At 37.5% G+C, this 13,915-nt stretch overlaps 2 protein-coding genes across 2 annotated transcripts; both read left to right on the top strand.

Annotated features, from left to right (window-relative positions):
* Window positions 1-8,157: 8,157 nt before the first annotated feature.
* On the top strand, window positions 8,158-9,777 carry LOC147761524 (putative serine/threonine-protein kinase roco4). The gene is made up of 3 exons (XM_087014004.1): window positions 8,158-8,459; window positions 8,667-8,803; window positions 9,238-9,777. The coding sequence occupies exons 1-3, from the start codon at window positions 8,441-8,443 to the stop codon at window positions 9,775-9,777; spliced, it is 696 nt and encodes a 231-aa protein (XP_086870130.1). The 5' UTR covers window positions 8,158-8,440.
* Window positions 9,778-9,825: 48 nt separating this feature from the next.
* On the top strand, window positions 9,826-13,806 carry LOC147761523 (uncharacterized). The gene is made up of 2 exons (XM_087014003.1): window positions 9,826-10,503; window positions 10,797-13,806. Exons 1-2 carry the CDS (start codon window positions 9,826-9,828, stop codon window positions 11,712-11,714), a joined length of 1,596 nt encoding a protein of 531 aa, XP_086870129.1. The 3' UTR covers window positions 11,715-13,806.
* The last annotated feature ends 109 nt before the right edge of the window (window positions 13,807-13,915 follow it).

Raw genomic sequence — 13,915 nt, 5'->3', positions numbered from 1 at the left:
AAAATGAAATAAATAAATAAAAATAAAGAAGAGGAAAAAAACTAGCTATTTATCAGTGTTAAAAAAACTTTCACCAGGTAAAATTCACTCAGTATTATAATTTATTTATCTTAAGAACAGGATATCTAATTTATTTTCAAAAAATAAAAAAATTTGCCGTGAGTTAAATTTAATAATCGCCAGGGTCCGAAGACCCAGATATATCGCACCTAAGCCGCCTCCGATAGTCATACGGAGACGTTATTCAAAGTAAATTTATTCTCAGATATAAGGTTTGTTTTGCATACCTGTAAACTCCTAAGGGTTAAACTTACATAGAAGTGTGATTTAACATCGTTTATATCATAAATCGGCATGAAATAATTGACGTTTGAAAACAGACACAACTTCTTTGCTGCACTTAAAATGACCTTCTTAGCTATAAATATGATCCTATCACCTTGCGACATTACATCATTCGATCGATATACATGAGTAGTTGTCACTGTTGAGGAGAAAGTACGTCTATTTATAGGAACTGAAATCAGATGACGCAGGTATCGTAGTGTTCAGAGAGCGACTTCAGCTTGACCTACTTTCCAGTGCGTATGTCGAACAGTAGCTGCACCGATATTTCTTCTCATTATACTTAAATTTAGGAAAATAAAAAACTTGACTTGTAGCCTACTTGTATATTTTCCCACCGGTACGATAGGTATTTAATAAACATACCGGGTGGTAGATTTTTGAAAAATTAATAAGCGTACTGGGTGGAAATGGAGCGTACCGATGGGAAGAAATTTGAAAAATTAATTGACGTACCGACCGGTACGTTTATTTAAGGAAACACCGGGCGTGATAGCCGCCATTTTTTTAAAGCTGCAGTACGGAATTGTGGGATACGGCTCACTTCGGGAAACCCCTTCCAACCACGTGACTGGTTTTTGCAGACAGCAGAGCCTAGACAGGTTGCGTAACGTGCAGTTAGCACATCGTCGCGAAGCGCAGCTCAAGCAGAGCGAGAATAAAGCCCTCTGCGCGCGGGCAAAGATAATTGCTTTCAGATGGCATTTCTGTACAGGGCACCCTGAGCTTCAGAGCTAACTTGACACTAACCTCTTCACTGTAGCCTATCTTCATCGTGTCAAGTAACCTCTGACCAGATTCGATTGCCTCCGCCGCCCGCCAATCAAATTTAAAAGCCCGCACTCAATGACTCATTAAACGATCTAGCCAATGAACGCGAACGAGTCAAAGCGCGCTTTGTTCAAATCCGGACCAATCAAAGTTAAGGCTGAATATCAGGGACTTGCCGTAACCTGTGGGCAGCACGCAAATAACATCGTCTCTCAGTAGATAATGATGCAGGGCCTCAAACTGCTAGACCCTATGGTTTCAATTCCGATTTACTCATATTTTGCAAAGAATCAAGAGATAACTTAACACATTCTTTTTCGTAGTCACTCGCCTTGCTTTCTTTGTGTACGGTAATACACTCGGAACTACTCGGATGTCTCCGCACTCGACAATAACTTTGTTGTTAGTATGGAGCTTGCGGAATCAGCCGAGGATTGCCGATTGACGGTCAACCAATCAGCGTTTTCACCAAACTTTGGTGAAAAATTTTGAAACATGGATTTGATTGGCTTATATAAACTAGGTCAAACTATTTTCGTCAGAGGTTACTTGACACGATGGAGATATAGGCTACAGTGAAAAGGTTAGTGTCAAGTTAGCTCTGAAGCTCAGGGTGGTACAGGGTGACTTAGAGTTAAAATGACAATCTATCTAGCTAGAGACATATCTGTGAATATCCGTAAAAATCTATCAGTCGCCCTGTTAGAGGGTAGTGCGCACCATCGAGATAGTCTAAGCGGTAGACTTCCCTCCTTCAGTTCAACGACTTAGGGTGCCGGCACGGCGCACACCCTCGGGACAGTTTGCTTCCCGTTTTCCGTCCAACCACCTGCCTAGAGTTATGACACGGCACAACTCTCTGACCAATCACCTACTTAGGGTTCTCTCACGGCAGAAACCCACGGGAGAGCCCAACTTCCCGTTCTCCGTTCAGCCACCTGCTAAGGGTCCCGACACGGCGTAAACCCTGCGACACCAACCAACTGCTTTTACTACCGCCCCAGTGAACCTGCCAGAGAGAACAAGTCCTCTCAATCGGAACCTCGAGTGTAGCTCTACTGCGTCTGGGAATGTTCACCCAACGAGTGCTAGGCAGCTGAAAATGGGGTGGATGGTGGCTCTTACCCAGGGGGTTTTTGGGTAGGGAGAGAACCACTGCCAAACGCGGTTATATAATAATTATAATTTATTCGAGCATTAAATGTGACAGTTACATTTGTTAGCCCTCTATACTACAAATATATAAATAAATAAATAAATAGTTATACATCACTATGGATTACTACTTATACAGTGTTTAATAATATCAATTACAGTGTATACGCTGTTTAAAATACTTATTACAATTGTAGATAATTCAATACACTGAGGGATGACACATTTTCTTTGATAGGCTTACAGCTATATGTATCTAATGTGCCATACTTATGGTTCATATAATATGGCAGGACGAGGCTACTTCTGTGTGGCAGATGCTCATTTCTTTTCAAAATTACCCTCTGATGCCCTCTGGTTACACTCATTTGTAACTACCGTTTAGCAGAAAAGTCGAGTTTTCTAACAACCCTCTGAATCTCCGCAATAGATATTTACAGGGCTTATTACAACAGCACTGGTACATTGAAAAGGAATAAATTATACATTAACTAAGTTTAAATATTCAGCGCATGAGTCAAATGCACTTAAAGGCACTTTTCTGTGTTCACAATAATTTGATTGAAATTTTTATTACAGTACTACCCACTGTATTAAGCCGTTTCCACTATCTTTTCTAGACCCTATATTTGCTTTTACCGCCAGCTGTCGCAAAATCAGTCTTAAAACACGCCCCTTCTATCTGAGTACCTTAAGTCTACGCGCATTACAGTAGCCCCAACATAAAAAAGAAGATAAAACAGGAAAAAAAGCTTCATGCGGGTCTTTTATGTTTTCTGCGATAGTATACTTCCGTCATAGACTTTGAATGACGTGCAAAACTTTATACAAAAAGGACCGTTTGCTTTATTCAAACACAAAATAGAGGATCCCAACAACCTCATTTCACAATGGACGAAAAAAAGGCGCATTCAAGAGTACCAAGATGTTTTTTTTAGTCTTGCTAAGTAATGAGCACGTTTCACGCACCACAGGAAATGAAAAGACGCTCTCATGGGTAACGGAAATTCCAAATAGGACCCTCAAAGTAAATCGACTAAAATATCATGACGTTGGGATTTAATGGCGACGTTTAACTCCTGTTGATAAACAGAAAAATAGGCATTGCATGGAAAAAGTTGACACTTGGAAAGTATGCCATGATTCTACCATCCTCCTAGCTCCCGAGAATTATCAGGTTTCTAGAGAAACGTGCTGACCAGATGAAAATGTAAATTTACTTCGACTTTAGTATAAGGTAGGCAGGTAAAAATGAAAGAATGGTTCAGACAGACCTTTGATCGAGGTCATACGTGTACACCGCTGTAATAGGGCGGGGTGGTTGAATTCTAAGTCACCTTTGTACTTAAGTGGGTAAAAGAAAGTATAGAGAAATTATACTAGATGTATGGCGAGGTGGTGGTGCTGGTATAGAGTGTTCTGTACAACAGTAAAACTTTGAGGCTTTGAATGATGATGTTGACACACTTCTTATAAAGCTTAGACATCTATGTTTTCACAGATCGTACGAAAAGACCACATGTGATTTATCCTAGATTTCCATTCCGACATTTTGAATTACGTGTACTTAACAGCTCAGGTAAATCATTTTAGTGTGAAGTTACGTAATTTGGTCTGGGCCATGGTGTTTGATAACTATGTGTGCACCGCGAACAAATTTTTCTTAAGCCCCACTTATTTCAACCAATGAAATGTCTTCTTTCTTAGTTTCCAAAAAGTCACCGCGCTAGCGATAAGTCGGCCATATACCGGTACATTTGGCTGTACCGTGCCTGTATATTAAATGGTTACTACAAGTATTTCCAAGATACCGTTAAAGAATATGATGTGTTGCCATCATGTGATCCTAAATTCCATAAAGAAGTTAAGCAACCAGTGCAACTTCCTTATAAACACTGCACCAAAGATCTTTTTACTTGGTGCTGCCACCTGTCAGAAAATTGTCTAAAATATAATATAGGCCTACTTACGGTACTGTACAGTGTAGCATGAATGAACAAATAAAGACTGTATGCCCATCATGTGACATGTAGACCCCGAGAACACGCTATTAATATCAGAATATATATTAAAGTTAAACATGTACTTTTCATTGGACTCTAATTTTGACTTACATTGTTGTGAGGCTTAAGCCTATCCCCCACACCTATGCCATCTCCAACCCTGTGCTCTCCATATCTCCCCACACCCATACCATCTCCAACCCTGTGCCCTCCATATCTCCCCACACCCATACCATCCCCAACCCTGTGCCCTCCATATCTCCCCACACCCATACCATCTCCAACCCTGTGCCCTTCATCTATCCCCACACCCATACCATCTCCAACCCTGTGCCCTCCATATATCCCCACACCCATACCATCTCCAACCCTGTGCCCTCCATATATCCCCACACCCATACCATGATCAGTTTATCCCTTGGCATGTCGAATTTATTACAGTCGTATAAGAAACTAGTAGAAGTGGTTTACATGTGTTACTGGGAATCCACGATCCACCGATGCTCGGTTCGTATGTTCCTTTAACTTTATGCAATTATGGATTATGCTTTTACATAACTAATAGATAATCATTCAGCATGTATGATAGTGTGTACAATCTCAAAGCATTTATTTGAATATCAAATATTGTGCCTGTTGTAGGAGTGTTAGTAATAGGGCCTACAGCATTTGATACTTCTTCTAATTGAAGAATATTTAGTTTAGATTCAACACCTTAAATTATGCTTACACAAAGAGGATGCACAAACCCATAGTTCATCAACATTGATAAATATGGCAAAAACAGGTAGGCCTAATAGCCAATAATACACTGGCTGGATCAAGTTTTGCGAGTGATTTACTGTATGTACACAATATTAATGTACATTACGAATGTTGAAATTTGCTTGTACATAGATGGACATATACAGGTATACGCAGGTGATTAAATCTGTGGTGTTCGTATTGCCACAGTAATATGAAAAGCGTGTACATATGACTAATAAAAGTAACCCAGTTGGGGTTAATTTGGAATTCCCTAACACTTTACAGAGCTGATTAAGAGTAATGCATCATTAATACAGGCTAGTAGTTGGTATAAAAAATGGGCACGATATTACAATATTGTTATTTTTTCTGAGTTAATGTATATATTTTTATTGGTCGGCGATTTAAATTATGGGTACGCAGGCCATATGTCATATCCTTACTGTGTAAATGTTAGTGTTATTTACGTTAAAACATTGGGATCTTCACCTCTGGCATGCTTTAGACAAATATTTTCAAATTGGATCCAGTGAGAATCATGTAAGAACCAATATGACACAGGAGCGAAGACATTTTAGTTTTAGTGATCTGATGGCTCAATTCACTTTTCTGTACCGATTGTATAATTATCATAGATCTCGGGTCCAAACTACGGTTTTTATTTTACTGCACACATACCTGTATGAATGGAAGGCGAGTTCCATAGAAAAGGAAACAAGCAATGTAATATAGGTGACAACAATCATTGTCCCTATAAGTAGAAATTTTTGAAAGTTTCAAGTTTCAAAGATAAGCAAATGCGATGACCGGTATGACCAAGGAGTTATTCTGTTATAACTCCTTGGTATGACCAAGTTAAAGTTTAGGCCTTAGCGTAGATACGTGGAGAAGTGTTAATTAAGTACCGTGCTTAGACCTTACAGGGATGAAAATGCAGAATGCACGTGTCGGGAGGAATTCCTACATCGTTTACACCATAACATATAAAATATACATGGACATATATTTTGATTGAAATGTATCTGTATTGAGATGAAAATGCTCATTTGTTACATTTAAGTAATTTCATCATACAACTTGCCTACATTTCATTCAGTATGTTTCTTATACGATAGTGTTAATTGCAAGTAAAGATAATACATTTTTAGGAAGTTAGCCAACGATACAACACAAGTCGGTCTTATTCATAATAACGACCAGACAATGCTTTGGTCTTGAATATAAGCAAAACAGAGAGATGCTTGTAGCTTAGAGACGGGATCAAAACTTTCAAAATCCTTTGAAACCAGTGGTGTGGCTATGAAACAAGTTTGTTATTGCAAGCCATTAGGGGCTGAATTGAACAATAAATTAATTGGAGTGATATATCACCATGGATGTTTTATAAGGCAAGGCAGCAAATGTAGTTTTTTTAAGAAAATTAAAAGCTTTTACAAGGGATGTGTCCATTTTAACGAACTTCTACAGGTATGCCATAGAAATAATTTCAATTTATGTGTTAATTGTATAGTACTGGTGTACAACTCTAGGAAAAAAAGCAAACTGGAAAAGTTAGTAAAGTCCGCGGGTGACATGATCGGGACAGATTTCCTATTGAATCTATTTATCATGTGTGGTATATGCAATCCGGCCTGTTCACAACTTATATTTTTTAGTTTTATTCTTTTACCAAGCAACCCCAGGCTTTTAATTTTAATGGTATTAAACTAATTCCCTGTAGGTTTTATACTTCAAACATATGTCCTTTTTTATTCAGAATTGACTTTCTTATTATTCATACAGCTCTAACTGTTTTTAATACAACAACGCTTTGATAGAGCAATATATTTCCGATACTGCATTTTTGCACGTACATTTGGATTAATAAACCTTTATCTCTATCTCTGCTTGTTTAATGAAAACATAGGTGCTGTCTTAATTTAGCAGCTCTGGTCATATGGTTTTAGCCATATATGGAATTGGAATGCATTGATTAAGGAGAGTAGAAGAATGTTTAACCGTTACTAGTAACCAGTAAAACAAGCTAAAAGACATACTGTTTCTCATCGTCCCCGAATACCTGTATTATATATATAGAAAATGAAAAGTGCACACCGTGTCCAGGGGAGATTTCTATGTCATCGTTACTGTCCTTATGGGGTTAATGACACAGTAATGATTTATTATTCAGACGATGCCATTTAGCTTGATTAAAGTAACTAAGGTAAAAGATTGCTAGTCGCGACATGGTCAGGTAGATTTCTAGGGTTTCTTGCCAACATTACCACAACAATTGTTATGCAGACCACCATTATAAAAAGCGATAGGGTGTTTCATTTCTACTGGTATATGCAAATTGAATTGTGATAAAATTATACATGCAGAGACCATAGTCTTTGTAAACGACAATTAAGGGTTATCTCGGAAATAAGCATATTCACATGAGATTAATACATGTGCTTATAGGCCCAGCCTACCAATGAAAAATTCAATATGGCGGCATTCCATGAGGCATACTGAAATTCAACTGATACTTACAACATTTGAATATCTATTTTTTATGAATGGGATGTGCAAACTTTATAAAATTTGGTTAACAGACGCAGAGAAGTATAAATAAATTTCATGAAAGCAATAATAAGTGTACAAGTGAAAAAAATCCACGATGCAAACATATCTATATCAATTTGCCAGGCAATTTCCATTGATTGGTGTGTAAAATTAATGCAAATTGATGTTCAAGCAGATGTGGTACATATTTTTTTGTAAATTTATTTGAGTTCTACCAAGAACTATAACATAGCCACAAAAAATTGAAATCGTTTTTTTTTTTTTTTTTTTTTTTTTTGCCTTCTTTAGCCAAATTAAGGGCATTAGGGCAAAATTCCCATATAACGCAATCTAATAAAAAGGGAGTTTTTCGGGACGTCACCTCTCGAAAACGAGCTGAAGTACCGCAATTTTTTTTTCATATTCTTTACTTATATGATGAGAAGAGTCTGTCTTACATTTTTCAGCAAAATCGCTAGGGAAAAATATGAAATCTGAAATATGAGAGCCTCCTTTAATTGTTTCAAAAAGAGAAAATACTTACAATGTGATAAAACCGCAAGTAATATAATTGTGATATATAATGGAACTCTTTCAGACCCTCTGTTCCATGCTGCTAATGAACATTTAGACCAAAGGGAGGATGAGCCTCTACTTCATTTATTAGGAAATTGTTTGGAGGAACGGAAACACAGATCACCGAATATGGGGAGGAAGTCGATATTTCCGTGTGGGATTTTGGTGGGCAGCACGTATTCTACAACACTCACCAAACATTTCTCACTCGGCGCGCCATATACTTGCTTGTGGTGGATTTAACAAAAGATCTCAGTCAGGAAATACAGCTGGACAGGAATTCATTGTATACCCAGAAAAGCGTAGTGCACGGAATGCCGAAAACACATGGCGGTATTACAATTCCATTGTCTGCAAAATGTTGAAATAACAAATCTCAGTTGTAAGATATAGTATACTCTTGTTGAAATCTATTAAATTGAAACACATTTACAACAGATGAACATTAATAACATTAGTTTGCTACGCATCTTAATCCATACAGCTATCAAACAAAGTCCAGAATATTTCTTACGATCGTACGTTTCTTTGTTGTTTCAGAATTTGTAGCGTTTTGGTTAAAAACAATCCATACCCATTCCAGTCGCCGCTGGCAGCCTCGTGAAGGGGCAGACAAATTGTGTCCTCCTGTCTTTATTGTTGGAACTCACAAAGACAAGCTTGGGTGGACTGAAAAAGTATGTCATTATCGAAACTATTCATAACTATAAAATGATATAGTTGGCACATGAGTGATACAGAAAGTGGCATGATACCGGGTTTAACGTGCAAAAGTGTATTGTGGGATGATACCTGTGGTTTCATGTGCAAAATTCTCAATCACGTTGTATAACATAGCTTAACCTGCCTTAGATTCAAAAGATGACATTGGTTTTGATATCACTTATGTGCATGGAATAGCTACAACAAGCCTAATGCAAAATGTAAACCGATTAATCTTTTAAATTGGTATTTAAAAAGCCTTTTTTATTGTTGAAATACAAAATGTCAAGAATCAATCTAATGTTACCATCAACATACACAGTTTAAACTAATTAAACTTATTTTATCTTTGAGGAACATTTGTGTTATCTGAGCTTAGCCGGCCTTAACTTAGTTAGTTTTCTTTCAGATACGCAAAGAAAGGACAGAAAAGCGTTTTGAAGAGATAAGAACATTCCTTATGTCCCGAAAACCCCATTGTGACCACGTTTACAATGTTTTCTTTGCTGTTGATAACACCAAAAAGAACGACCCTGCCCTGCAAGATCTGAAAAACGCAATCCTGGAGGTATCCCAAAAACAGTGGCATTGGGGTGAGGAGAGACCTCTTAGATGGCTTCAGATTGAAAGCAAGTTAAATGAAATTGCCGCTGACCACCGATGTATCAACTTTGATACCGCGAAAGAGTATGCAAGAGATTACAACATAGGTACCGAAGAATTATCAGCATGTTTAACATTCTATCATGAGATCGGGACATTTGTATACTTTGATAAACCTGGGCTTCAAGATATAGTGGTTTTGGATCCGCAGTGGCTTATCGATGCCTTCAAAGCAGTCATTACCCTCCCTCAATACCAGCATGTAGAAAAACCATGGCATCGTCGATATTGGGAATTACTAGAAGAAAAGGGGATCCTAAGAGAACAACTGGTGAATTTGGCGTGAAAATCGGACAAACAACTCACTGAAAACAAGGACATTTTGTTGGATATCATGCAGCGTTATGACCTGGCTCATCCATATCCGTCCATCGCCATGAAGATAGACCCACCTTTAGATCTACAGGAAAAGTTATTTGTGATTCCGAGTTTACTTCCCGACGTTAAGCCACATGAGGTCATCCTCAGAGACAAGGTCACACCAAAAGCCATTTACATCCAGTTCCAGTATGATTTCATTCCACATGGACTCTTCCATCGTCTCCTTGTTCGTATGCTTCGCAAACTAACACTCCACAGTCGATTGCTATTTGGTAACTACGCCTGTTTCAGACTGCCTAAAGTCAACGTCTCCCGAGATGATTTGACAGAGGATGCAAGGGTGTTTGAAATCCACTGCGATGGTTTCCGCATAAAATTGAATGTAGGTTCACTTGACCGTGAAGATCATATTCAGACACCCTGCAAGCAAGTCCTGCATATAAAGGACTTGGTGTCAAGGAAATTAAATAGACTTAATAAAGACTATTACCCAAACTTGGAGCAGAACTTTGCAACTGTTGTAGAAGCAAATGATGAAAAAGAAAAGGGCACAGTTGGCAAACTATCGTATGTTCCAATTGAGAAGGTAGACGTGCAGAGAGGTTTCGCTGTTTGCCAGGGTTATTCTGAAATAATCAACACCAAGCCATATGGAATATGGTTTCTAGATGAAGATGACATGAAGGCAAACGTTAGTTCCATATTAATGATTGTAACCTCAAATGTATGACTAAGGCCTCCACCTCCCACACCCACACCACTCCAAAATTTTAAAACATACATCTGAAAACATCTTTTCTTGGGTCCTAAACTAAATGTACATCAACGTTCTTAAAAATGTATCTAATAATTTCTTATGCAACCCACACTGTGGTATTTATATTATTTATCGTATTATGTATGGCATTTCATTTCAATGTCTGTTTAACATACTATTATATTCTGTTATGAACACTGTGTCTTATCATCTGCTTATTCTTTCAGGTTGTGCAGCAAGTGCCAGAATCCCATATAACAAAAGGAGTGCAACATCTGGTACCAGGTCTACAAGCGATGCTGATTCAACAGCCAACAACAAGTCAACAATCACTGCCAGGTCACCAGGCAGCAACAACACCACATAATGTGCCAGCCCAACAGTCAACAGCGACTCAACAAGTAGTTTCAAGTCAACAGTCATTATCTGCACAGCAGCAAGTTGCAGGCCAACCGTCACCCAGTCTTCCTCAGAACATTGCCAACCAACCATCAGCCAGCCTCCCTCAGGAGATGCAGCGGTTTGCACGGCTTGGCTACCTTGTTATTCATTACGGGGCAAGAGTCCTGCGTCTTTTTCTTCTACGGGAAATTGTTGAACCAGGACTGAAACAGGGCGGCGCTCTTTCGGCAGGGGACAGTGTTGCACAAATGATCACCAAATTTTTAGCATTACCAAGTACCAAGAGTGTTTTACAAAAGTTAAGACCTCGGGTAATATTTCTGAGCCAGTGGGATATGCTTTACCCAGGACAGGGACAGCCTGATATAGAAAAGTGGGATGTCACCTTCCTCTTCCTCCTTATCAGAAACCTACACCCCAACAAAGCCAACATCACCTGGACTTTGAATCAAGCCCAGGCAAGTCAAGGTGTAGTGGACCTGGTTATCAAGATAAAAGAATGCAGGAATACTATCAGCCATGGTCAGTTCCAGTTGCAGACTGCCGAGTATGAGAATATGTGGCACGAAATGTCAACGGCTATCGTACAGTTGGGCGGAAGTCAAAGGGAAATAGACGCTCTTAAAGTAGACAACTTCAACGAGAAGCAGTTCAGGCATATTACGCAACAGGTGGTCCAAAATGAACTGCAAGAAATTAATACTAAAATGGATGAAGTGTTAACACTTCTGAAACGCAATTAAATACACAAAGGGTTAGAAATGCTTCGAAAACCAGTGGGACTTGACTATTACATACCCATTGATATAAGAAGTCACTTGTACTCATTTTAACGTGTGGTCTTTAGTGGATCTCCAGAAGGCTTCAATATCATTAGTAATGGAAACCCTAACTTAACGAAGTTATGGATTATGTTTTTACATAAATAATAGCTAATCATTTAACATGCATAGTAGTGTTTACAATCTTGAAGCATTTAGTTGGATATTAAATGCTGTTTTTTGTTGGTGAATGTTGGTAATACAGCATTTGATCCTCCTAATTGCGGGACATATTGTTTAGATTTTTACTATGAAAGATGTTTTCACAAAGCCAAAGTTGAACAATGCAAATTCGATAAATATGGCAAAAGCAGGCAGTAGTTAATATTAGACTGGCTCAATCAATCAAAGTTTGCAAGCGAAAAGTGATTTACTATGTATGCACAATGCACGTTCGAATGCTGAAACTTACTTGTACATAAATGGATAGATACGCAGGTGATCAATTTGGTGGTATTTGTGTTGCCAATATCATGTAAAATACTTGAGTATTAAAGGGATAATAACTCTTCGTATGGGGTCTATATTTCACAATAAAAACATTTCGAATAACTCATAGAAATATAATATATTCTGTTTTACGGCAAAAACAGCAGTTATAGCTATTATTCTGATATCTGAGCTTGTCTTAAGACCACGTGACCTCCATTGATGGCAATACTCTGTTAAAATCTCTTAAGAGATTTTAACGAAAAACCAAACTTTTTAGAAAAAAAAAAAAAAAAAAACAGGGACTAACTTTGAATGTAAAAATGGATTCATTAACCATTGGTAAGCATGGGAAAATCGTTGTTTACTCCGGAAAAATTCATTTTTTGGCCAAAACGAAGAGTTATTATGCCTTTAAGTAAACAAAGTTGGCGTTAATTTGGAATTTCTTAAGACAAGATTAATTAATAAATTATTAATTGATAGGAAGCCATGCTAGTAGTTGTGCAATATTGGCATAAAATAACAATATTTATAACTATTATTTATGTATTTTTAGTTAATGTACATATTCAATTGACTGGCAATGAAAGCCATGTATACGCAGACGTTACACTCTAGACTTACTGTGAAATAGTTAATGTTATTTAAATTACAACATTTGAAACTTTCACCTCTGGCATGCCCAAACGAATAATTTCCGTTCGTTTAGGACAAAAAAGAAAAACTCCTTCGGTAAACGACGATTTCCCCATACTTACCAAGGTAAAGTCAATCCATTGCGTCATTCATTGTTTGTCCAGATTTTTTCTAAAAAGTTTGTTTTTGTAATATATCTCTAAAGAGTACAGTCATGTTTACGTTGAAATGTATTTGAGGTGACATTGCTCATTTATATTAGTAAATATATTATAAGATAAACAACTTGGCTACAAATCATTCAGTATAATTCCTATACGATTGTGTTGCTAGTGAAGATTTTTAAGAAGTTCGACGACGATACAAAACGTATCGGTCTTTTCCACAAACATGATCAGACAATGATTTGATCTTGAATATAAGCAAAACAAATAAGGTAATTACAGCTTAGAGAAGGATCAAAACTGTCAAAACAATTGGAAACCAGTGGTGTGGCTGTGAATTAAGTTTGTTAAACAGTAGATTTGCTGATCATGCAAGTTTTGACAAAAAGCAAGGCAGCTCATGTACATGCACCCTTCAAGGAATTTGAGATCTTGTACCAGGAATGTGTCCATTTTAATGAACATCCACAGTTGTGACATAGAAAGTATTTTATGCGTTAAGTGTATAGTATGAACTTGCAGCTGTAGAAGAAGAAAGCAAACTGGAGACGTTAGCGAGGTAATATGGACAGAATTAACTGCTATAGAATATTTTAACAGTGTCTATCATGAGTGACAGTTATTAACTGTCTCATTGCTTATAATACAAAGTCGATTTTTTATTATTCATACAACTTTAACAGTTTTTTTAATACAACGACGATTTTACAGAGCAATTGATTCCGGAAAATGTAAATTATTTTGTATTCAATTGCATATTTCTGGATAAATAAACCTTTATCTTTTAATGTATTTTTTTAATGGAATAATGTGTGCTGTCTTAACTAGGTTAACAGCCCTGGACAGACTATTGTCGTATATGGAATTGGAATGCATTGATTAAGGTAGATC

Source organism: Lingula anatina, chromosome 5 (genome assembly GCF_051362555.1).
Source record: "Lingula anatina isolate TDL-2025a chromosome 5, LinAna3.0, whole genome shotgun sequence".
NCBI classification, from domain to species: Eukaryota; Metazoa; Brachiopoda; class Lingulata; order Lingulida; family Lingulidae; genus Lingula; species Lingula anatina.
Note: the sequence above shows the minus strand (reverse complement) of the source record. Positions and strands in the feature narration are given on the sequence as shown.